Raw genomic sequence first — 25,978 nt, 5'->3', positions numbered from 1 at the left:
GGATGGGGCATGCGGGCTGTCAGCGGCTTTTTCTTGAAGTCAACCACCATGAGAGTAAGCAGTCACGCTGGCGACGTGGTTGGAGAGAGCTGACCCCAGCCCCAACTCCAGGGAATACAACTACATTGGTACATTTGACTTTCTAATGCAAAATTGTTGATTCCCCAGTTGGTTTATTTAAAGCTACTTCTAGATTTTTAAAGTTTCTGACTGGTAGTTTTCAGAAGTCTTATGGGGCTCTTTCAGATTTGTGAACAAACAGATAAAAAGGGAAATTAGGAAGTGGTGACTTTCTCTCCCTTAACTGGTCCTGGAGAAATTTAAAAGCTTTCTTATGTACAGGTAAGTGCATCCCACCTGAAGTTCTCCACAGCTGACAAAAAAACCCTCTCTGTCAAATATGTAGCAAAGTGGTATCAAATCCATGGAATGATGAAAGCATGCCATGGGACTGTAATCTTTAACGAATAATCAATTTATCCCCCAAATACAGTCTGAAAGTGGCCAAAACTATTTGCTACTTTTTGTCAGGTACGGTCCCTAGTTTTAATTTTAGAAACAGGTGAAAAATATGAAGAAGACAAAATCTGTAATTGCCAACATTTCTTCAAGTATCTCAGTTTTTTCTTTCAGAATGCATTTTTATCTTACAGCAAAAAAAAGGTTTCTGCTTTTTTCTTTAAAGCAAAAAGGGAGCAAAGTCAAATAGAATCCTAGATATTTTTATTATTAAGCTTCCAAAACAGAAAGATCCGGTTCATCCAGTTCTGTTTACTTGGCTTGCTGGCTGCTCCATCTTGTATGACACAGGAGACCAGATCCAAATCTGGGACCTCATTTTGCCATAACATTTGATTATCGTGGATCTGTGAAGCTCTACTGCCCAGATCTCAAAAAGAGTTGCTTCCACCTGAGTTGCAAACGACAATTAAATAGTAGAATCAAGGGAATTTGACAAGGCAGTACCGACCTTTCCTGAATTAGAGTGCAACTCGTTGAAATGTCTGGGTTGGCTATGAGAGTAACATGTCTATCCCACCCCATCCTGCCCCATAAATGGTTATTTTTTTTCCCCTGAAAACATGACAGACATCTTATATGAATAAATCAATTTTATTTAAATAAAATTACAGGCATGTCTTGTCTATAATAAACTATCATAGTTTTTCCAAGGCACCGATATTTAACAATAACTTAAATTTTCTTGAGAGCAGCTACCTTTTTCTGAGTGGCGTCTGTAAACTTGTCAGACTTCCCTCCACTCATTCAACTCAAGCAAAATCTGTGAACTGCTGAAGGTTGTACCTTTTCTGTCGTAATAGCTACCTTACTGTTCCTGGGCATCTCTTTTGAACAATGCTTGAGAAGAATGAGTCAGGTGTTCTACGTAGCAAAAAAACACCCTGAAACGGGGTGTTTCTTTCCTTTGTGGCACCAAAAATACATCAGGACAAAACCCCACTATGACACTCAGTCCATGGGTACTGTAAGTATTAAAAGTTAAATCCAAGAGACTACTCGGGATCTGGTTTTCCTTGCGTTTCTTCAAGCTCAGTAACGCAATGCCACCTTCTCTTAGGCAAAGAAAGAGTTTTTGTAAGAAGCCTGCCGTACAGTTCTGTGTCACAGACTGCATTAGCCTCTAGGTTGGGCTTCTTTAAAGGCATCTTTGCTAAGCGTGGTTACACCAAAACCAGCAGACGTGTCTGATGGGCTTATTCGTCCAGTTCTCTGATCGTTTACGGGAGGTTCACAGCAGGGAGGCAGAGGGAGATACAGGTGATACCTCTCAGCAGGCTGAGTCCTGCTCACGTTTTCTCCCAAGAAAACGCGCAGACCTGCAGCCAGTGCTGGGCTGAGGCCTGGGAGCAGGTAAGGACAGAGCCGGGGCCACCAGGCTGAGGAACTCAGAGGAGGAACTGCAGCAGGCAGCCGCTCTTCTGGCCATCGCGTTCCAGTACTGGCACTTTCTGTTTCTGAGAAAGCAGGTTTTTTCAAAAGGAGAGTTTGCTAAGCCCCCTCCATGTTCGCAGCTCGTTCAGGTTACTGAATCCCATGAGGCTCACGTTGCCAGCTGATTTGGGCTTATCGCGACTTTTGTAATAATCCCCAAGCTCTCTTTGATACATAACCATCGTCTTCACTGCCCACCACTGCAGAAGCTTTGTACCCCAACTATGCTAACAGGAAAAAAAATCCTGTCCTTTCAAAATAATCCCAACAATTTAAAGACGAGAGCGATGTGGCACGATGAAGGCAAGATTACAGCTGGGTGTGATGACACGCTGCATTTGGCCAATGTGTCCCTGCTGCAGTTAACAGGCAAGCTCCTCAGCAAAGCTGTGGATCTTCCTTCTGGCTTATGCCAACAGAAAATCTGATTTTAATGGAACCACAGTACTGAAGCTCAAGTCTTAGATTTGCAGAGCAGAGTAAATATCAATTAATTCAAAGTTTACGGTGAGACCACTGCAAAGCTGAGACACGGAGCTATAAAAATGCCATACCGATACCTAGTTTACAAGAATGTCCTGAGACAGACTTCATTAAGTTTGCCAAAATTTCCAAGGCTCTTCAGAGAAAGGCATTGAAGAAGGGCAAACAGTTATTAAGAAAAGTAGTGATCTTTGGATATGCACCTGCATTTTCCTGTTTTACATTTCTAAACATAGAGATGTCTGTGAGCCAGCTATTCTTGCTTTCCAAAGTAGATTCATCTGGATAACCTGACACCTGGTTACAAGTGTCACTTCATGATACTTGGCAAAGATCTAAAATAATTAAAAAAAATTACCAAGTGAAGCCTTCTAAGAAGACATATCAAAGCTCAGCCAGTTTATCATGCTTTTCTTCCTGCTTAGGTTATCCCTCTAGTTTAGAGATACAGCACCTTAATATTTGTACAGTATTCAATATAATTTATCAAGAAAAGCCGTGAAGAAACTTGCATTGTTCTCGCCTGTGAGAAGCAAAGTACTTGCTGAAGACCTCCTTCAGAATAAATAATCTCACTGATTTTGGAAAGGCATAGATAAACCTGGTGGTCTAAAATTCAGCGTTAACAGCACGTGCAGCTAAGGAAGGTGCTCCTCGAGAAAAAGAAGGTACAAGTTGGGTCCTAAAATTGAAGTGAATGTGCATGTTGCATTGAAGGTGAAATAGCTTTAGAAAAAGCCTTTAAAATTTTTTTCCGAGTCCTGGGATCCCTTTGAACTACAAACTATTTTATTGCATATCTTTTTAAGCAATCAGCTTACTGCAACTAATAATTTTATGCTACTCATTTTTCTGGTTCACGCTGAAAAAAAGAATAGGGGAAACTCAAAAGTAGAGGGTCCAGATCCTACAGCTCTCATTCATCTACCAGAGTCCAGCTCTGCATTCCCTTAGCAGCATCTGAAAATATTTGAATAATAGAAGGAAAACATTTCTGCAGCACCAAACCTGATGCACTGGTACTATTTGAACAGAATTTGTTGTCCTGCACTAGCCTGTTTCTGAAAATAATTAGAAAATAATATTTTTAGAAGGTGTTCTGAAGTGAAGGGCTGTTTTCCAGAACGATCACTGTAAGGATCACTGACAGATATGTAAAATGGCCCACGGCCACCGGCATGCATCCCGTGCTCAGTCCTCTGGAAAGCAGAGCATACATGCGGTGGCACAGCAAGTGCTCCCTCCTGCCCAGCTGCCCGTGCAAGTCTTTCGAAAGATGTATTAGAGACAGAGTGATGCTTCAAAAGTCCACCCCCTAGGGGCAGCATGCTTATATACAACATCATTTTCTGATGTCTTTTGCCACGTATCAATTATTTCCCTTTCACTGAGGTTGGAGCACATTCCAAGCAACACTGAGTGCTGGGGAGGGCACTCTGTTTTTCACTGGATCAAGACTTCACTTTTAGTGGAGAAAATAAATGCAATTAAAAAATACATCTATTTTTGTAAGTCACTCACTGCTGTGGGTAGCTGGGCTTAGAGCTACTATGAAGGCAACATCTGCCCTCCTGCAGCTCACCATGTAGCACTCTGCAGGCTGTCCAGTGCTTGTGGGGGCAACACAGAGAAGAGGATGCAAATCCATCTCGTTCTGCCCTCAGATCGGCATTACCCGCTCCTGACCCAGCTGCTGGGTCCGGTCGCGTGTCTGCTACAAAGCCTGCTGAAATTCCACCAAATTCCACTGAAGGAAAGGAAATAACTTTGGGAAAGAAAGTGGCTTTGTGGCTGGGTGCTGCCCCACTGGACACCCCTCGGCCTTTCTGGAGTAGAAGTTGCTCCATGTGCTGAAGGAAAGCAGAGTCGCTTCACTGCCTTTCAAAGTCAAATATAGCAAAGAGGCAGGACTATCTAGGAATGAGAATTAATAACTGCAGTGGCTTTTGATCATTGTACACCTCTTTGGTCCTCCTACGAAGCTTGGTAGTGTCTCTGCGAGAGTGAACACACTACGCTCTTCAAGGAAATGCTGAATGGGTTTGCAGTGAGTAGCTCTTTCCATTTAGTGTAAATCCACAAGCAGAGACATGAAGGTCTTATACCAGACAGCTGTAAGACTCTGATTGTTTTCTCTTGTTCTACTGTTTACCAGGTCTGCACAGTTATTTATGCAGTTATTTGCAGGGCAACAAACATGCTTATTTGGACACCCTAATTATGGATTAGGTCCATTCAGCAGCAGCTGGAAAGCATTTTACTTAGCTTTTAATGAGGCAAACACACAGACTTCATCACAGTACCTCATCCAGTCCAAGTCTGTCTAATATTAGTCTGGTTTTCTTTAAATCATGTGATAAGCAAGGTACTAGTGCAATCACCACAGATTGATACCAAGCTTACCCTCCGCAAATAAAGATGTAACTGTGTAGATGTAGACAGTACCCAGGGGATGATATCTGCATAGCATGTTGTAGTAAAGAATGAATAAGATGGCAAACAAATCTAGAAATGAGGTATCAGTTAGCCTAATGGTAGAGCGGGTAAACTAGTCAAGCCATATTCATACTAAATTTCATCTTCTGACTCCTGATCTCGTTCAGATGTTTTCAGTAATCCCATTTCCATGGACTGGGACTGTTTAACCTTTGAACGAACTGCCCTGGAAACAACAACAAAAAAAAAGAGTTGTCAACAGTAACTCAAAGGGTTATCTGGCTATTTTTACATGGTAAAAAACTGTTTGACTCTTGCATCTCATCGGGGAACGAGGATGACTGATTTATGAAGACTCGAAGTGGGCCACTGTGGAAGACATCGTAAAGAGGAGATACTGATTTTGAGCAGAATCTGGGCAGAATTTAACCCCAGGCCTTAATTGTAGATACCTGTATTTTAGCATGAGTGACCGCTACACAATGTGAGCGTGTACCGTGACATTAGTATGTGCTGCCTTTAACCATACCACCTGTATGTACTACTTGTAAGAGCTTGTTCCTATGGATACATCTAAGAGTGTCCACCTTAAGCAAACCCTCAGTGTAACATCTAGAAAGTTCAGTGTTGTGCAGGTACGAGACTGATAGCTGTATTCACTTGGAAGAGGACTATAAAGGTGTGAAGAAAAGCAAGTCTGGCCAACCTCCCCACGGATGGGAACTGTGTGCAGCATGCCCTGATCAGCCTGGGGGAGCCTGTCCGATGCTGCAGCAGCCGCCGTTCTCAGCATCAGAAGGGATGTAAGGTCGCCATCACCTTCTCTAAAGTTGCCATCCTTTACACAACGAACCAGTTACCCAGCCTTGAGTGTCGGTGCCTTTTGGACTGAGATCCAAAAAGACATGGCACCCCCTCAGTGCAAGACTGCAAGAACTACATATGGCCAAAGCACAATAAAATAGGGCTAGTAGGATGGTAGGGGTAAAGCGAGGGGTGAGAAACATGTTTAGAACAGTGCGTGCGAAGGCTTGGTAAGGTCCTGTGGGCAGAAGGTGATCACACCTGGCAAAATCAGGCTCATTTTTACAACCAAGTTAACTCTACAGTTGGAATTTTGTTAGAATTAGCACTGGATGGCGAGGGAAAGGGCTGACTTTAGAAATTAGGGGATGAAACTGGGTAGTGAAAAAGAAATCAGGTCTAATCACAGGAAAATGTTAGCAATGAAACCTGCCCAGTAATCTTCAAAGTCAAGTCATGAAGCCTGCTGACTAAGCCACTTGGAATTAGAGTGATGAGCACTGGGAGAGAAGACGGATGATGTGGGGAAAAAAGGTCTCTCCTCCTTGTAACTTTTTCTGCACTTACAAATGTGGAACACTATCAAAAAGAGCTAATTTTATGTGAGAAGCATTGTGCTGTCGGAGCTGTAGTTTCTGAATGTTTTTCCCCTTTCCACTGAAGCAATAAGTCACGTTGTCTTCATTGATTAGCAATATCTATTTTTATTTTACTTTGCAAGACAATTAATTATGTGGAAACCTTTTGATTTGTCAGTGAAACTTTTCTAAGATAAAGCTCCTGCTAGACTAAATAGACTGGTCTCCAACATTTTAGCGTTTCAAGTAACTTACCAGCTGACGATTGTGTAATTCACTGCAAGTATAAGAAAAGCAAAGGCGTAATGCCAGCAATAGCACATGGTCAGGAACATCATATTAGTGTGATCCGTCTGATTCCACTCTGGGCTCCCATTTGGAGGATAAAGCACAAAACCAATCTGTAATAAAATAAAAGATATTTAGCAAGTGTCGTTTGACATATATCCTATGCCATATCATGTATTATGCTACCCATCACAAGGCAGGCATTTCATTTTCTTACAGTGCTGATTATTTCTGTGATCATTATTAAAACCAATTCTGCAGTCACACTCAGGTGCGATGGATCATTTCACACAGTTTTGTGCAGAAATGCCTTTGAAGATGCAGAACCAGTCCCAGAGACCTCCTGCTCTTGCCCACCAAATTAAGGAGCTGGCCCAACAAGTCCTGCAGCAATCACAATTACGGACTGTAAGGAAAGGGGCTGGTGCTCAGTCGTGTATGGTCTGAACTGCAAGCGCATCGCCAACCAGCAAACCTGCCTGGCCGTTTGCACTGACTCACTCCTTCCCAACAGCATCTGGGACTGTGTTACATGGTTCAGAAGATGAATAATAAATTAATAAATAAAGGCGAGCTGTAAGTCTCTTTCTTCTGGGTCATCCAGGGAAAAGGTCAGGTTTTGAAATCATGCAAAAATGGAGCTTTCTCACCCAAGGCTGTAAGTTCATGTGAAATACATAGCTGATTTGTTTATTCAGAGCTGGGAAAGATCAAATTCAGATTAATGCATAAGCTGGGAAACTAGTAATCCCATGGCTACACAGGGGTCTGCCTTGACAAGCACCGGTCCTCTGTACTGCCTAATATTCTTCAAAGTCACCGCTCAGCAGTTTAGCTGAGAAGTTAGGAGCTGAGAAGAGGAGGAGAGGAAGAAGGAGTGGAGGAGTGCATTTTGCATTTCCATGCAGAGAATTCAATGAATGAGGGTGTTGATGATGCAGAAAGAAAGTCCCTTTACCTTTTACAAGTTTGTCATGCTGCAGCCAGTATGTGGTTTTCAGTCACACATATGGTTGAAGTCTTATGCAGGTGTGAGAAAAAGCCACACTTAAACCTCTTGTATTTTTAGTTCTTCAATTTTTTACTTTGAAGCAAAAACTACATTGTCTCCAAAGCTAAATAAATAACTTGCTCTATAATTAGACCAGGCAGACAACAAAGAAGAAATGGTTGCAACTAATTCCTCTTATGTAAAGCTTCATAAATCATGGAAGAAAAGTTTACAAACAAGAAAATAAAACACGAAGTGCCGCAGCACTAGGTTCTTGCATTCACTTATAGAAAAATACTGCTGTTTCGGAGGTCTGTCTCCTTGCCAGAACAAGTATTTAAATATTTGATTTGGTGCTGAGTGTCCAGTTCTCCTAAGGAACAGCAAACGTTTTTATTAATCGTGTCTGGCCAGCATATAAAAAAGGGAAGCTAGTCTAGACATGCCGGAAAGAAAAATCACTGGAGGGACCTCAGTTCTCCACTATAAGATGAAACACACATCGGCACTAGTGCTCCTATTTCTTTGTTACAACATCGAGCAATTCATTAAATTCTGTCACTTGTTTGACAGCAGAGAAAGGGAAGCTACCAAATATCTATTAATTGGATAGAGTCACAAGTTAGTGAAGGCATGGCAGCTACATTTTGAAGAGTCCTTTTGGGAGCCACATCCCTGAAATATAAAAGTTTGGGCTGTAGCTTCTTCTGCTCAATTTCCCCAACACTGGTAAAGCAGGAGGCCTTACATCACTCAGCCTCTTAATGCGAATCGGGAGCTCAAATACCTTTTAAACCTAGGTTGCCACTGTTGAAACGCTTTTTAGAAAGTAGAAAGAGGCAACCAACACGAAAGATAATTTGCGCCTTTGTTCCTCTTCACGCAATGGCAATAGGTGCTTTGCCTCGCCTCTCCAGTACTCCGCTGGACATTTACTCACTGCTCCGGCAGCTGACAGTGGGAGCTGGCTTTGGAAAGGAGAGCGTACATTGCCAGGCTGTGCAATCACTGCCGTTTGGCTGGTGAATCTTGAACAGGATGTTACAGAGATCAGAGGGGTCGTTCAATCACAAGGGAGAGCTCAACAAAACCACCTTAGCTTTTTTTATTAGAAGTAAAATAGCTTCTTCATCTGTAAAGCAGATATGATAAATACTTTCATCTCTTTAAAGGGACATTAAGAGCACATTGTTTTCTATGAGTCCTTCAAGGTCTGTGTTTAAAAGGCATATTATATCACCTATGAAACATTTGCAAAGGGGTAAATGACTACTTTTGGTGAAGGAAGAAATTCGTAAGGCAGAAAAGTGACCTACCTGCCAGAACCAGCTGCCTTGTAATATACAGAGGCTTGTACGGAGCATCTCTAGCACAATACTGCCACGGAAGAAAACTTCCAGAAATATGCAAACAGCAGCTCCAAAGATAGCGAATAGCAATAACTGATGAACATGAACATCCAGCATGGCTCTCCCATGAAGATGATAGCAAAACAGAAAACCTGGAATAAATTAAGTGATCAGTTTAAGATATTTCCTTCCCTTGTAATCCCCCTGCATCTACTTTTAGAAAACAGCGAACCTTTAGCATTTCTCTTTATGCCAATATCACCTTCTTAGCTGAACTGAGGGACAGTAATTTTTTAAGACTGATGGCTGTGTGCTGTGTACTCCTGCTCTTGAGCTCAGACCAGGAAATTGCCTGGGCAGCTGCAGCTCTGTCACCTTTCGTTTAAAACACGTTAACAAAAAGTCTTATTCACCTGCCTCTGCAGTGTAACAAGGGGGATGCTATGAGAGAGGCTGCGTACAGAAAACATGAACTGTGTCTCCAGTGCAGTTCCAACACACAATTGCTGTGCAGGTAAATGCACTCACACTGGCTTTAGCTAACAAGTCGCGTACCATGTCAGTACATACATTGAAGCACATGCCCGAACTACCGAGCGCTTAACCGAAACAGGCTTGTGCTGCTATTTTCATAACTTTTCTGTTGCTACCTGAGCCAGTTAGAAAAGCACAGATACACCTCTACAGCGTGTGATCATGCTCTGGGCTGCAGTGCAGACAAGCCCTCAGCAGCTGCAGGAGAGCCAAGGCTGATCTTTTTTAAGCGTTTCAGGGAGTTAAACACCCAGCTCCCATAGGCTCATTCTCTCAGGCTGATTTGAGATTCCCAGACCAAAGACTGATACCCCTCTGCGGGTTTCACATGCACCTCTGCAGGGAGAGGTAAACCGACCTTCAATGAACACTGCTAAGGAAAGCATCATCCTGTCCATGGCCACTGGCAGTGTGTTGGTCCCGTGAGCCACGATGTCAACCAACCCTGAAATGCCATAGAAGAGGTACATGGTGGCATGTTGCCAGTTCATCAAGTGATCCCAGTGCTTTTCCTCATAATTATACAACTTCAGATGAGGTCCGTCGGGAACAAACTGCTCGGCCACCATTCCTGCGCATGAAATGAGAATTATAAGTATTTGTCCTGGTGCTTAAGGTATAGACTGAGGATAAGTCTTTATACAAACAACAGAGGCAACAATATATCCCCACGCAGCATAACACCAGTCAGTTTGGGGTTTAGTCTGGCTGCCTGAGGATTGCTCTGGGTGATTGCTATGTTTTGCTCCCTTCTGCCCAGTTTGGCCATTCCCAATAAAGTTTTTAACGTGTTGTCCAAATTCAAGTGAAAATGCACAGGGGCCTCAAAGATAATATTTTTATGTAAATTTTCAAGAAAATAGGCAGTGGGTGGAGGAGAGATGAAATAACCTGCTTTGCTGAGGGAAAGACCACAGAGCGAGCTCAAGCATATATTAAGCATCACATAATCCGGAGGGGAGAAAGCCAGAGGAAACTAGGCTTCAGCTCCACTCCTGATGCGACTATTCGCATCTTGCAGTTTCCAGCAGTGAAAAAGGAGACAGCTATTCTGTGCTGTTTGTTGGGGTTTTTTTAAACAATTGCTATTGTAGTAGTCTCCTGACTGAATTTTTCAGCTGCCTTTCCCAGTGGTCCAAACATGAGTATAACACATGCTAAAGTGCCCGAAAGAAAGATTTACCATTTCAGTCCCCTGCAATATGCAGGATGGCAGAGTTCGGACTCTTAATTCAAAGGGGATTTTTCCTATAAAGCCACAGAAGGAAATCCCTCCACTGTGCAGATTTATTAAAGGTCCCATGAGAATGTATACCAAGTTAGTATTTGAATTGCTTCTCCACCACCTCCCTTACCTTGGCCCCTCGGTGTCTTGCTAACCAGCTGCAGTATTCCAGGCAGGGGAAAGCTGCTTTTAGATACTTTATATCATCAATAAAGTTTGGGAAGGGTTTAAAATGTGTTATGCTTTTAAAACGTTAAAGTTTATTATATTGTTTATAAAATGTGGGCCAGCATCCTGCTGTATAAGTAGATATGCCGCAGAGCAAATGCAGTGGTTTTCCACCTTTATTTCAAGTTTTCCTAACATAGAAACAGCAGGTTTTACTCCTTCTGCTGCTTTTACTGTTTATCCTTGCCAGGGTTTCTTGTCCATGTTTTTGACTGGAATTGAAATTACCATACTTTACAATAATAGCTTTTTTGTTTCAGGGTGAAAATAAAAACACTAGATGCATGTTTTAGCTGCCCAACTACCTCTAGACACTGGCTGGGAGATTTGTAGGAAAGATATCCCCACTCCCAGCTCTAAATGAATGCTATTTTTTAGGTTTTGATAATTTTTGAAGGCATATCAAAGTGAGTACCGCACACACAACACCACTTCAGTGCTGATGTATCTTAACTGATACAACTCCCAGAGGGGAAGGAAAAGCAAGAACAAGATTGTGGCACAGCCTGCACCTTGATTAAAAACCAGGCAACTCTGAGCATCTAAAGAAGAGTGGATAGATAGAATCTAAAACCCTAAGAAGATAGAATCTAAAAACCTAAAAATACTAAAAATTAAGATCCTGTTCAACTTGAGAGCCACACGTGCTGAGCTCCCCATGTTCCCTGTTATTTAGCTTACTTACTCTATAAAGGTAAATTGCTAACATACAGCCTGCTGGAATGTAAACAAGGCACTTCCAGTCAGCTGCACAGCTCACTAAACCATCCCTGTGGGTTTGTACCCAGGCCAGTCCCCAACAGAAGGAGAAACAGCCCCCGCACACACTCTGTTGCAACAATCCTCCAGCAATAAGAGCTGTAGTTCAGTCTTTCTGTGTGAATATTTTCACTTTTGAATGACATTAATGAAGAGGCATCTGCATTTACCTATTTTATCAGGAACTCAGTGGAGACTACCGACATCTGAGACGGCTGGATTCAAAATAGGAAAGCAATGCCCCCACAGTCTGGTGCTCCCAGTCTGCAGGTGAGAGCCTCCCCTTGCCTAAATATCTTATCTCCCTCCCTGAAGTAGTAAGCAGCATATGAACACTCAGACAGACTAGCTGTGAAGTAGTCAGGAGACCTCAAAGAAGTTCCAAAAGAGCACTACGGAGGGAAACCGTGTTACGGTCCTAACTATGTAATCAAAATCAGTGGCCCTATCAGTTCTTAGATTCATGGTGTTTAAAGGACAAAATACCAAAACACAATGAGATATGTTTTATCAGAGAACAAAATTTAAAAAGATAAAGTATTAAAAGGCACAGCCCCAAGTCCACTTTGCTTACCAATGAGGGCAAAGACAGCTTTGATGATCCCCTCAACAAACTCCAGGCGCTGAAATCCTGCCCTGGAACCAAGGTAGCAAGCGTTCTTGTTTTTTCGACAGGCGTACTTCAGTGGATACTTCACTGACCACCACAAGCCAAAAAGAAGGAAAAAGCTTCCAGGGAGGGCATGCCCTTTGAAATTCCCCATGGTTTTCTGCTAGGCGATACCTGAAAGTGAAACAAATGCAGATCGATTATGGGAATAGTGGGAGAATTCTGTGGGTTATGATTTTAAAGTATCTATCTCCTTGCATAGATCAAAAGGGTGTCACTGAATTAAATACTTGCACTTTATTTAAAAATAAATTTGGGTACTTATTTTCCCTGGCTGTTCAAAACGCCCAGCCAGTCCCCCCAGTTTCATAGCTTTGCAGAACAAGAGACCCAACTGCAAAGCAGCTGACCTGAAATGCAACGCTGGCAGTTGGCAAGTTAAGAGAAAAAAAAGCCACAGTACACTATGTCATGCTGTTGAAGTTGTACTAGCAATAGAGAGAACATGAATATTCACAATTTGGTTCTTTCACCTTTAGAGAGGGTTTTATGTTTCTTTACTCCACAAACAGAAATCAAGACAACACCTGACTGAAGGAAAAATGAATTTTATACAGATCCGATGGGTAACTATTCACTAATAAATTGTATTTTGTATTTCAATCCGGATGTCTCATTATCTCAGATGACAATGTCATATCATGATGTTATGTTATCATATCATGACATATCATAACATCATAATATAACATGAGAATATCATAATGTTACGATAGTAACATATATGATGAGAAAACATCCAGTCATTCTCAGTGTTTGATAGGTGAATTATGCACCCACAACTAGATATGTATAATCAAGTACATCAAGTGCACTGAGTGATAAGCTTATTAGTTGGTCAGTGTTACACAGTCATTTAAAAGCAGTGCCATTAATAAAATCTAGTAATTCTGGTCATCATCCCAACTTTTAGGAGAGTTAACTTAGCTCCAACAGCTTCTTCATTAAAATGACAGTTCTAACATTAAATTGCAATTTTTCTTTAAGTTATTATAAACTGAGTTGTTGTTGTTGTTGTTGTTGTGCTTCATGACACTAAGACATACTAAATCTTTGCAACAATCAATAATCACCACTTTAGAAGCACTGGCAATCTGTACTTTCTGTTATTATCGTTGGTGACTTAAAAATCTGATCACCACGCTACACTGGAGTCATCTGGTTATGAATAGAACATGGAGGCTCTCGTATATTTTTCTTTTCAGTAAGTATTTCCTATGGTCAGCTCTGCATAAGAAGTTTTAAACTGTGGCTTGCGGGCCGTGGAGTACTTGCAGATGGTTCACGTAATGCTGTCTAGTCACGTAGCGTGAGCCCTCTCCTATTTCTGGAGGCTAAACTCCACTGAAAGCATTAATTTTTTAAAAAAAATTTCTTTTAAGAAGAGAAACTTTTCCACATGTACAGGTCCTGAAGCTGCAATAAGACTATTACCCAACTGCATGAGGAGAGGTGACCTATATAGCCACAAAGGAGGAGGAGAAAAACCTACGACTGTCCATGCGTAGCATGAGGCAGGCTGTGATTTAAACAGGGATGCTGAAGAGGGTCCTGCCCCCGCTGTCTGTCCCATCCTCTCCCAGAGCTGATCTCTCCCACTGGAAGGGCTGCAGAAGGGGAGAGGTGAGCTTTACAAGCTTTCCCTGGATAAAACTCCCCTCAGCTAATTTCTAGGGAAGTATGACTGAGGTACAAGAAAAGGGAAACGTGATACTGGCTGCCCAAGCAAGCCCATTTCTGGATGTATCCTCACGGGTATCGCCAGTGCTGGCGTCCGCGTATCGAAGCTTGGAAGGAAAGCGTGCCGAGGGGGCTGCAGCGAGCCCAGGGAAGCAGCGCCTGCCAGCCGTGGGGCAGCCAAAAAGGGAACCAGGGACGTGCTTATGTATTCTTATGAAACGTAAAGGACTCCATACGGGATTTCTGCTCTGCGGGGAAGGGCTCCGGCACGCCGCTTGTCTCCCGTCAAGAAGAAAAGCAAGGGTGCCATGCCCAGAGCTGTTGTGGGGGGCTTTGCCTCGCCTGTTGAGAGCAGAGCAGCAAAAGCCGTGGGGAGGAGCGAGCGGTGGCAGACCCGGCAGGTGGCTCTCAGCACGGGCGCCCACCTCCACCTCCGCTCGCAAAACGCTGAATTAAGCTCTAAGCCTCCCTGGGGCTGAGCACGTGTTAGTGGAGCTGAACCAGCCTGCTCGTGAGCTGAGCATCTCTGATCCTGGCCCAGGGGTGGCTGGGCAGGGCAGGAGGAGGAGGAGGCGGCAGCCGAGGGTCTTAAGGGTTGGAAGACCCTTTCTCTGCCTCCCCCACCACCCTTAAAGTCCCGCTGGGTTGATGCCTGCGTGTTTTATTTGCACCGCTCACTCTCGAGCGGCCTACGGCACAGTCAGGCTCCAAGTGGCACGGCTGGGGGGCGCAGCCCCAGCCCCCACGGTCTCACAGAAGAGGTACCTCATTTCGGGACTTCTTTAGTTCAAAGATTCTGAGCGGCTTGTGCATCACTGCCAGTACTCACTGCACCATTATTTGCCTCAAAAAAGGGCAGTACTAGCAGGAGCTGAAGTTTTAGGCAATCGCCTTAACTTTGCTTTAAACCCTTAAATCCTTCTTTTGCTTTGAAAGCCTTAATTTCTGGTTCTTCTAAAACTTGCTGGCCTGAAAGGCTTTGCTGTCTTTTCAGACGCATTGGTTTTTTTCCTTCCTTGAATGACAGGAACTGGGGACGAGTGGGGAGTGGCTTTTCCTCACCGTATGTCTGATCTCACTGAACACCACTCATCACAAAGACTTTATTCATTAGATATTTTATTATTCACCACAGGTACATAGGACTCCAAATGGAAAGATTTACCCTGTACCCCACATCAAAGTGAGATACTAGATTAAAAAGATAAATTAAACCTATGAAAAGCCTCCCTCTATGAGAGTACAGCTGCAGTAAGAGTCAAATGAAGAACAGCGTGTTGATGTCACCTGCACTGCCTGGTACACAAAACTTCACAAGTAATTCTCAATTTGTAAATTCACACCTGGGTTATCTAGAGCTCAAATCACTGCAGGATTTTTCTGTCCTAAATCTGGGTAATCCATCAAGATACTCTGTTTAAAACTATTTTTGCCTTTCAAAACAAGGGAAAAGAAGAAAAGATTGATACAGCAGCTGCTGCATATCCAACATAAACAAAACAGAATCAGAAAAATTGATTTTCTGCTATAAGCAGTACAATCACGCACTATAAGCTTTAGAGAGTGTAGACTTCAGTTTGAATTCATTTGAAGACCTTGGGGATCTTTTGTAGGATTTCTCAAGAAGGAGACATGTCATATCTGCAGGCCATCTGTTATGGCAGCCCTTTGGAACACTGAATGTCAACACAGTCACCTTCAGAAAGGAGTTATATGAATTATACTTTAAAACCTCAGTAAACTTGAAAACATCATGACAGAGCTCACCTTAAACTGATAAAACTTGCCAAATTGTGAATTTTCTCTTAGCAGGCCTGAGAGTTTATTCCAGCGATGCTAGAAGTCAACTGCTACCACCCACAGTTTTGATGTGACTGGGAAGTTTTGCCTGCAAGTAAACCGGGTTGTTATCACATGGTTTGGGGGCTTAGTATGACACTGAGGACACGGCGAGGATAAGCGGAGCCTTCCCTGCGCGAAGACCACCGTGGGGTCAGAAGGTGGATCTGGGAGGCGTGAGGCAGGGGTGCAACAAGAGGTGGCAGGAGAGGAGGACAGGATGGCAGGCTGCTGCCTTTCCACGCTGCGCTTTGGCATCGCCCTGTGCAGCCCAGGACAAAGCAGCTCCTGCCAGCTCTTCTGCACGGCTTGGGAGCCAGCCAGTTTTGTTCTCTCAGGTGCTATTTATTGGACAAAGATGGTGTCAACGTGTTATGACACTACTTAATAAATTTTAGGGTTTAATTTTTACAGAGCCTTATCCCATAAGCTAGCAAACAAATCACTTGGAGGACTGATGTTGCAAGACGTGCAAATCTCAGACCCTCTTTTCTCCTCAGTGATTTCAGGGCCAGGGGTGCTGGCAGACCCACGGCCATGTTCTCAAACCTTCCTTGCTGCCCACCACCTTCCCTGGAGAGCATCATCTGCTAGAGATGCAAGGAGAGAAAACCCTGAGGCAGCCCCACAGCTGGGTGCCGTGAGGTCTGGGTTCGGCCACGCGGGGTCTGCCCACGCTCCCTCCACTGCCGCCCAAAGCCACCCAGTCACACCAGCTGCTGCACGTGTACCTGCAGCTGGTGACCTGCTTGCACAACCTCAACTCGGTCCAAATCCTGTTCCTAGCCCCGCCAGGCAAAGCCAGTGGTGCTGGTGCCTTCAAGAGGCGCGCAGACAGCCGGCATCGCCCAGCCACAGCCCTCACCATGGATGACAGGGTTTGGCTTTCCAGCGAGCGAACGCAGACTCCCTGACCGTTGCTGATAGAATCGCCCCCGTTACCTGCTGTGTGCACCCCCAGGATCCCTGCGGGCTCACTCAGCTTTTCGTATCTCCACCCCCAACCTCACCACCCAGGACCCTTCCACCCTCACCAGCAGCCGTGGGGCTGCAGCAGCCAGGGCACCACCAAATTTTGGAGTCTGGCAAAGCAAATTTTGGACTCTAGCTGGGGGAAGCTCCCTCTCCACCGACCAGTAGGGTTGCCACCCCGAGGCGTGTGCCCAAGAAGCAGACAAGGAGCATGCTCCAGCCCAGATTCGGACTTTCCACAGCAAGTACTCCTTGAAACCCCACTCTCGGGAGGGTGTGGGGCACACCAGGAGGGGAGGCTGCTGTCAGGGTTCAAGGGCACCCATGGGCCTTAATCGCCCCAACCAACCTCACCCAGGAGCCCCAATCTGGCACCCCTGACCCAGATCCCTGTGGTCGCAGAGCAACTGGAGAAAAAGGTAATTAGGTGTAATTATGGCAATAAACTCAATTGCCAAGGTAGTTTAGAAATTTTAAGTACCAGGCAATATTTCTGGAATAAGGAACGCGAATAATTTACAGCTACCTGTGAATGTAAGTTGCTTTTTTTTTTCACGTTCTGAGAATTCCAAGTATGGTTTTTCTTGCAATAATCACAGAAAGCTCTGCAAGATTCAGGCTTTTCCAGCAATTAGAAAGCTGCATAGTATTGCAAAAGTGTTTTACACTCAAAATTTGCTGACCAAATATAGGTTGTTGACAGTTGCCCACAAATTCCCTATGTAGCAGTAATGCTTTGCATACCTGGGACATTCCTCCCTCGGTTCAGGCTGCATCTTACTCGTTGGGGTCTGAAGGGAATATGGGGATCCATTGGCAAAGGAGAGGATGAGCAAAGGCAGTTTCCAAGTGAGAGTTCAGGAAAAGGCATGCATTTTTGTGGGTATTAAAAGCTGCCTTTTTAGCCTGAAAATTATCTCGTCTCACTTACACCAGCAGAAGCATGAAAGGCAGGCAAGAAACAGACTTACAGGATCGATTTAAACATCTTCTGACTTCATAACATTTACCAGTTTGATTCCTGATGTCTTGAGGCCGCCCATGTGGGGACTAAGGAAAGACTTGCAAGTGGTATGGAGAAATTAGCTATACCACCTGGTTACTCAGATGGCTTCTCAATTGCTCTTGAAGAACTAGTTTACGTTTTTTTCCCCTTTTCCCTTTAAAAAAAGCCAGGGGCTTAGGCAGTGTAACCTGTACTGGACGGGGACACAAGCAGTAGCTGAGCCGGAGCTGGCCCTGCAGCAGGGAGCTTCCCTTCCCCGCACATTCTCCTGCCACAGCAGTATGCCTTGCAATTTCCTGTGTTTATCAAGCCCTGAGGGATGTTAAAGAGGGCTGTCAACCAGAAATGTGGGGTTTTTTCCAGAAATGACACAAGCTATGAGGCCACAAACTCAGTCTGCTGCAGTGCATTCGTTTTTGCTACAGAACCATATGGATAACAAAAGCTAAACCCAAAGATGAAACATAAGCAAATTTGCTGCAATGCTAAAACTGAAGAGGTATTTTTCTCCCATATGCTAGATTAGGAAACAATGATGTGGAGTTTATAATATTTGATTTCAAATGTTTATTTATCCATAACAGCCACAGGAATCGATCATGATGTCAGCGAGAATAATGCACCCGGATCAGAGGAGGAAATAACACATTTGTAGACACTTTCTAAGCAGTGCACAAGCTGTGATCATACAGGTTTTACTGAAAACTGGAATCCAGCGAAGTTGAATGCATCTAAGACAAAGAAAATCACAGACAACTTTACTTCACTGCCAAAGTTTCCTACTTGCAGTTACAGATGTATTCACAAGGCAAGTGCCTTTTATCCTGCAGCCATTAAATTGTAAATATCAAGGATAGCCATGCTGATCTGAAAAACAATGTCTGCTGTAATTACTTTGTTCACTAAATGCAGTACTGATTTCATGTCGTGTCTAAAAGTGTTTCAGCAACTACAGCCCCATTTTTCCAGATCATATCACTGCTCTGGTGTTAAGGAAATACTCAGCTGGCACCTATAGCTCCTTCAGAATTAAACTGGACCTAAGTACTGTATAAGCTAATGAAAGCAGGACTTCAGATTTGAAATGCTAAAAAATGACAGTATAGCCTTGATATTTTTGGCTTAAGGGTGTGGGAGATAAAGATTTCCAGGTCAAAAAAAAAGAATTGTCATGAATAGGCATCTCTGAAGCCTGAAAGAGAAGAATTCAACCATTGAAAAAAAAAGTAATCAGGCCTACAAGACAGGGATGAAAACAAAAAATCCCAAAGAGGTAATGACCAGAAATCTATAGACTGGCCTTAGACAGGAGGGACTCCGTGACACAGTCTCTCATAGTGCTGAGTTTCAGCCCGCAACCTGAACTACTCTATTTTTTTCAGTGCCTTGCATCTGTCAACAACTCCTCCTTCCCAGATACTTGTCCTTCTCAGCCCTTTGAGTGCTCCTCACTGTGTTTTTTCATCTCTCGTGACCCTCAGTTTTCTGGCTTGCTTTCCCCTTCTTCTGTGCATCTGCTGACTCTGTTTCTGCTCCCATAGCTGAGCAGGCTATCTCCAGGGGTTATCCAGGGACAACAAACACTCCATAATAATCTTACCATTGGCTCTTGATATCAGAGCAGCTGCTAGTCTGTGGATGTGAAATTTTTGGTCTTCAGGACTGCCAATTTGGAGCCTTTTATTCGCATCACCACAAGTTCAAAAAACATACACGCACAAAAACTTAAATCTTGTAATTGCACGGGATACGTAAGAGTCATTTTTTCCTGTGAAAGATTCATAGTTTCTTTATTGGCCACAAACCCTAGTATTTCCTAGCACTGCCTCAAATAAAGGGTAAAATAGCACGGGTATGTGAGTTAACTATTGCAGGTACGCGAGTGCTACCTCCTGCGGGAGTACGTTCGGCTTCAGCCCCTGCAGCCTGTAGCCACTGCCTCCTGTGGGGCGACCTCCCAGCCGTCCCCTCTGCAGAGCAGCAGTTCCCGTCCCGCAGAGGGTCACAGCAGACTGCTGCCCTCGAAACGAGGTACTGCTGATGCATGGCTGCTCCCAACCCAGCAGACTCGAGCAAGTTTTGGATTGTGTGCAGCAGCGGCTGAGCGCTGCCAGACAGACGGCGCGGTGGAAGGACCTGCTGCGACATCCCACTGACATCCGAGACCGGATCCCCCTTCCAGCCCACCCGGCACGGGGCTCAGCTAGCTAGAGCTCCTACTGCTTCCCAATTTTAACATGAATTGTGCCAGCTAGGGAAATTCCTATGTGGTCTCTCTTTTTAAACTCAGTTCCTCTTACTGTCTTTAAAACAGCCCCAGTCACTTCAGTGAATGACCTCTGCAGGACCCTAGGTATCCCTGGAGGTCCACGGTCAAGCAGAGGTCACGCCGCCAGTAAGAAGATTGCTCCCTGGGTATCCTACCAAACCCACTTTTGTAGGGTATAATCCCTGGCCGCTCCTTGTAGTTCCAGGTGTGCTCACCTGCATGTTCTCCTCTTCCTAATAGACATGCTAGGAAAATGTTAAGAGAGCAAAAGTTTGTTATATCAACTGATGTTTTATTGCTGAAAGCCCAGCTCTGGAGAGGAAATGAAATAAAATATGGTTTGGTTTCTGTTAGCATCACTTTGAGGGACCTTCCCTTACAGTGTCTTCACGAGACAGTCAGGGCTTCAGTGGGAAGGATCTAGTAAGACAGCAAAGCTGACAGGACCACTGGACTATGACAAATATTTGTAATAAATACTAATGACCACCTGGGCTGTGACAAATCCTGCATCTGACACTTAGAGAGCGCTTTACAGACTGTTACAGGTTGCTGCAATTGTTATTTAGGTTTCCAAATACTTCTTGAAGACAAGAAGACGCAACCCAAAAAAAAGGGTGTTTACTGAGAAAACTCAGTGTTTGAGTGGTCTAAAATGCTATTTTCTGCCTGCAAGGAAGCCAGGTCTGAAAGAGAAAAGTGAGAAATTCTGTTCTTGGAGAAGGACAGATCTTCAGGTATGGGAGACAGGGCTTGCTGACCACAGTATGATTTATAATTCTTTGGTTGCAAGGGTTGCTCCCTTACTGTGGCGACTAGTGACTGTGCAGAAAAGGCATTTAGATTTCCCTTTGTTATGTACAGTACCAGATATTGGGGTCACTGAGGCCTTCGAACGAGAAACTGCAATATTACATAGAAGACCCTGTTCTAAAGAATCACCAAACACCAACAAAATATGGTAAGCAGAAGTGTCACGCTGTGCTGTGCATACTAGTAAGCTTTCATCTTAAGGATAGCCTCAAGTTAACAAACACGGGAAGGGACCTCATCTCAACAAATGCAAGAGCATTAATACGTCCCTGTTGGTGTTCGTAGGAAAGACTCAGTTCTTTTACCAAAAAATTACGAACCGGCTCAGTTACCCAATATGATGCTCGTTAACAGCTCATACCTGGGCAACAAGCAGGTGACATCTGTGAGGGCTGAACTTCTCTTGTCCCCTGCTAGGGAGGAGACTGGAAACCAGGGGCATGTGTCCGCAGTATTGGCTTCTAGTGGGACACCGTGCTGCAGTTTGCTGTCTCTTGCTGCTGAGATCCAGCCTCTTTTTCCTGAACCTCTGCTTTCTGAAGTTATTTGATTAAGTGATTCTTAGCCTTCAGCCATCCTGTCTCTCTGTGGAGCACAGTTAGGTAGTGTGAGCCTTCGGGGCTCTTAGATGGCAAAGTGATTTAACATAAAAGTTTAAATCTCATGGATTTGGATGCTGTAACCAATGATATTTGAGTGTTTAGGGCTTGCAACATTGTGCTGTGATAAGAAGGAAAAAAATTTCTAAAAAGCTTTCTTGTCAGTAATTTCCATAAAGCCATGCAACAGAGCAGAAGGTAGGATTTGCACCTAGAGCTTTGCCTTGGCTGACTTGACTTTGTACCTGGAATTTTTCGCTGCAAGTCTTGTCTGTCAAGATCAGGTTGCTTGATGTGCTGCTTGTCACAAGGGTGACCAAACGCACTGCCTCTACCAACTATCACCAACACACTCTCAGCAGCAGAAAGCTGTGTGGATCAGAAAAGAAAGGGAAACACTGATGAATAAATGGGAGAGTGGGCAAGGCAGTCTGTAACATTGATCATAGCTGGGAGAAATGGCTGTCTGAGTTAGCCCAGCTAGAAAAATCAAAATGCATCAGAGAAACAGGTACAGTTCCTCTTTACGGGACCACCTCATACTCATGAATGGGAATCAGCTGGTGCTAAGGCAACGTTAGCAGAAACCGAAGAGTCTTCCACAATGCAAGGCTACAGTAGCAGCGGGTTCAGTTCCTGCTGCCCCTCAGACAACTGAATTAATGCTGGGAGCAAGAGTAATGCTATGGAGTAGGAGCTTTGTAATTCAGTCAGACCAGCAGCCACAGCAAGGGGCTCTATCCTTTTCCAAACCCACTGGTGTTACAGATGCTACACTCTCTATCTTAGAAATGCCTCAAGTGCAAGGTCGTGTGGAGGAAGACTTTTAGGAATTTTGCTCAGATAGCATTAAAATATTATAGCAGGCTCTGATTTAGGCATAAATTGATTAGGAAGTACTTAAGCCTCCTTTTTATCTTCTGGAGCAAAAAGCAATACCAGAACTCAAGGTTGGGCTCATGCTGCACAATATGACAGGACTGGCACAGTAGAGTAGCACTCTGCTAAAAACTAAGATACTTCAAAAACGATGTTTAATTATTTATAATCCCTGGGTTTAGGAACTTGCCTTGCTCATAGCTAGGAAGAGATGGTCAGAATGACTACTGCTGCCAACTGCAAGTGAGCATGAGTGTCTTTGGTCACACCTAAGAAACAGAGTAGGAGCCAGCCGACAAGAGGTTTGACTCTGAGGAGTCTTGACTCATGTACATCTTCAGGCTGGAAAACAAGGGGCCGGCCTGTTTTTGTGCTGCTGCACTGGCTGTTTGCAGTACTGAGTAAAATGGTATTTCCAGGCAGGTTTGGTGTGCAAGAAAAGAGTAAACAGAGAACTGTTTGCCTAAACAGAGGCATAATTATTCCAGCCACTCCTCAAGGTTCATTTGACTTTTCTGCCCCAGCAGTTATTTCTACCCACACTCTCCACAACTGAGAGAAATCTGTTTAGTTTACCCAACTCCATTTGTAAAGAGAAAAATGCAGGAGAAGCCCACATAAGCAACGCTGAAAAGCAGGAAAAGACATCTGAGCAAACTTCAGAAAGGTAACTCCAGAGTCAACGATGAATTTGCATCTCAAATGGATAGCGAATACATTGCTTTTACAAATGACAAAGTACTTGTGGCGGCTTATGGTACAACATATGCCATAATTTAAAGAGCTCTACAATAACATAAGGTGATGCAAACAAAGTTATGCATACTGGAGAAATCACAAGTCCTAGGTGTGTAAATGCATAGTAATCATCATATATTCCGTTTAAAAATGAAGAAGCATATATACTTTGTTTTGAAGTATTTTTATGTTTCAGTTCCTAAGCTCTGAAATTTCAGAAAGCCACTTATCAGAAAGATAATTAAATCTTTGACACCATGTCAAGTATTAGGCATTACTGAGAGAGAAGAATGCGATTTATCGCTGAAAAATTGAAACAAAATGGAACACATGCAGGGACTGTAAGTGTGTTTCCAAGGGTTATTCTATTTTGAAATAGACTAGAGAGGCTGGGATAGTCTAATTTTAGGGTCTCTCTCATACAGTAAGTGCACGTGGCTACATTTAAATTCTCTCAATTTTGCCTGGAAATTCAAGTTTGGCTGTACGTCTCCATTTGAGCCATCCAAGGAAGAGAGAGAGGAAAGAAAATCAGGCAAGAAACATAAAACTACAGTGAATGTTTTATTCCCATCCCTAACACTTAATCCCCCTTTGTTCGACGATCCAGACCCACTGCCGCAAAAACTCCTGCACACGGGGTGAAACGCCCCGGATGGCTGCAAGGGCTACAGCCGCGGTTTAACACCGGCAACCTTCGGGAAAGCCACGTCTCATTTCAAAGTCCCGGCGGCGCTTTTTACCTCGGGAGTCGTCCCCCACCCCCGCAACGGACCGAGTCCGGGCAAACACGGAGTAGCTGTTGCCCTTCCACCCGGGAATATTAAACCCCCTTGCCCGCCCGCCCTGCCTTCACCCCTCTGTGCCCTGGGGGGACACAAACACCCCCCCCCCCCCAGCCTTTCCCTACACCCACCCCCCCCCGGGGGGGGCTAGAGAGAGCCGGGCTGCCCTTACCTGCGCTCCCTCGCAGCCTCTTCCTCCGCCTTCCCTCGCCCCCTCTCCGAGGGCTTTCCCTGCCGGCCCGGGGCAGCCCCGCGGCCGCGGGACCCTCCAGCTGCGGCCGCCGAGGGATGCGCCGGCACCGCCCCAGATGTTCGCGCCGCCACCGCCCCAGATGTTGTTGGCCCCAGCTGTTCCCCCCGGGCGGCCCCGCCGCGGGGCGGGCGCTTCTCCTCCCCGCCTGGCCGGGGAGGACCCCAGGGCAGAGCTAAAGAAGAAGGGGCTCGGGGCAAAGCGAGGTTTCCGCGGGATCCGGCGCCGGTTCTGCCCCGCTTTCCAGGAAAAGCAGCCGGGAGCGGGCAGGGCTGGCGGCGGGGCTCACGGCCGGAGGTAGCGGCTCCCACCAGCCCCGGCCGGCTAGGGAAAGGAGGAAAAGTAGAGAGACTTTCTGGCACACAAGCCCTCCTTTGATCGCTGCGTCTAACAGAGGCTTTTTATTCCACACACCCCTCACCCCCCCACCCACCCCCCCCCGCTCGGTTTTCTCCACGAAAATGAGCACCCGTGGCTGTAGTTCCTGTAATTTTGCAGGAATGTATGGCAGAGCCCTGAATCCCAAAGAAGAATGTCTAAAAATAAAATCGAAGGGGTGAAGCCGCAGTTCTATTTGCAAACGTCGCGCTGTAGTGAACGGTGTTAGTGACATTACTGAATCACTCACAGTACCATGAAAGGCATCTTGCGCTGCACCACCTCTGTCACGTTAGCCAGCAGAGAAAACCAACGAAATCCTCAAACCTTACATAGGGAAAAAATCCGCTTTCGAGGTCTTTGCCAGGAAGTTGTGATAATCAGGTTTTGAAGCTCTGTTTAAACTACACCAGAAGCCTCCCTGACCCCTTCCACCCCTGTCAGCGTCAAGCTCTTGTGTTGCCAGCCTCCCCTGGGGCTGTCGGAATAGCCAAGCTGAGGTGCAACTCTCCCCACCAGCTAGTTATAACTTGGACGAATTTCTGAGACGCACCACCCCCACCCCCAAGTCCCTTAATTTAAGATTTCTGCTTTTCAGGATCTGAAATCTTTTTGCTTTGGGAAATCTGTGGATGAAATTAACTCCATGTGAAGATGAAAACTTAGATCAACAGTGCATTTCTGTTTGACACCTTTTCACCTTCGGTTATCTTCTCAGGGAGCTCTGTTCATGCCTGTCTCTTTAGTATAAAGTGACACTTTCACTATCAGGTAAATACTACTCCAGCAAATACACTTCAGCATCTGGCAAGCAGATGCCTTTGCAGGTTGGGTGATGTAATGAGTACAGAGAGAAAAGCAATTAATATTTTCCAGAAGGACCACCTCTCTGTAAATTGTTTCAGAAATCCAGCTTCTGTGGCAGCTGCTCCCTTTTCCTGCTCTGAGCGACCTCTTTTGCAATTGTTTTTAGACAGCAGAATGTATCTCACGTAATGGCATTAATGCCTACCTAATGCATATCCTTCTGTTGCAGAAGTTTTCAGTTAGGCTGAGTTAAATCAGTCAATGAAACTGATAATTGTGATTACCTCATCTCTTTACCATTGGTTTGATGTGTTTGTCTTGGCAGTAAAGCAAGAATCACTTCCTGGGATTCCTCACTTCCACCCATACTTAAGATGACTTAAAAGTGATTCTAAGTAATGATTAGTGTCTCCAATGTCAAAAACTCCAATTAGCATCCTGGAAACCCTGCAGGGATTGTGCACTTCTGTGACAACCATTGCAGCGTGCATTAAAGTAACCACAGAGAAGTGCGTGCGTAGAATATTCTATAAAACTGTTAGGGACTACAGAGACAACAAAGCATCCTTTGCAATTATTTACCAAAGGTCAACAAGAGGCCAAGAGCACTGTTACATTCAGTCAAGTTCAGACCTTTCTTCATTTGCATCTTATTCTTTTTACCT

General features: G+C 44.6%; 1 protein-coding gene across 1 annotated transcript; it reads right to left on the bottom strand.

Annotated features, from left to right (window-relative positions):
- Positions 1–1,094: 1,094 nt before the first annotated feature.
- Positions 1,095–24,162, bottom strand: TMEM45A (transmembrane protein 45A). The gene is made up of 6 exons (XM_049824850.1): positions 24,051–24,162; positions 12,203–12,412; positions 9,775–9,987; positions 8,850–9,034; positions 6,510–6,655; positions 1,095–5,098 (listed from the first exon to the last, which is right to left on the bottom strand). Exons 2-6 carry the CDS (start codon positions 12,390–12,392, stop codon positions 5,005–5,007), a joined length of 828 nt encoding a protein of 275 aa, XP_049680807.1. The 5' UTR covers positions 12,393–12,412; positions 24,051–24,162; the 3' UTR covers positions 1,095–5,004.
- Positions 24,163–25,978: the final 1,816 nt, after the last annotated feature.

This window comes from Accipiter gentilis, chromosome 21 (assembly GCF_929443795.1).
Source record: "Accipiter gentilis chromosome 21, bAccGen1.1, whole genome shotgun sequence".
Taxonomy (NCBI): domain Eukaryota; kingdom Metazoa; phylum Chordata; class Aves; order Accipitriformes; family Accipitridae; genus Astur; species Astur gentilis.
Note: the sequence above shows the minus strand (reverse complement) of the source record. Positions and strands in the feature narration are given on the sequence as shown.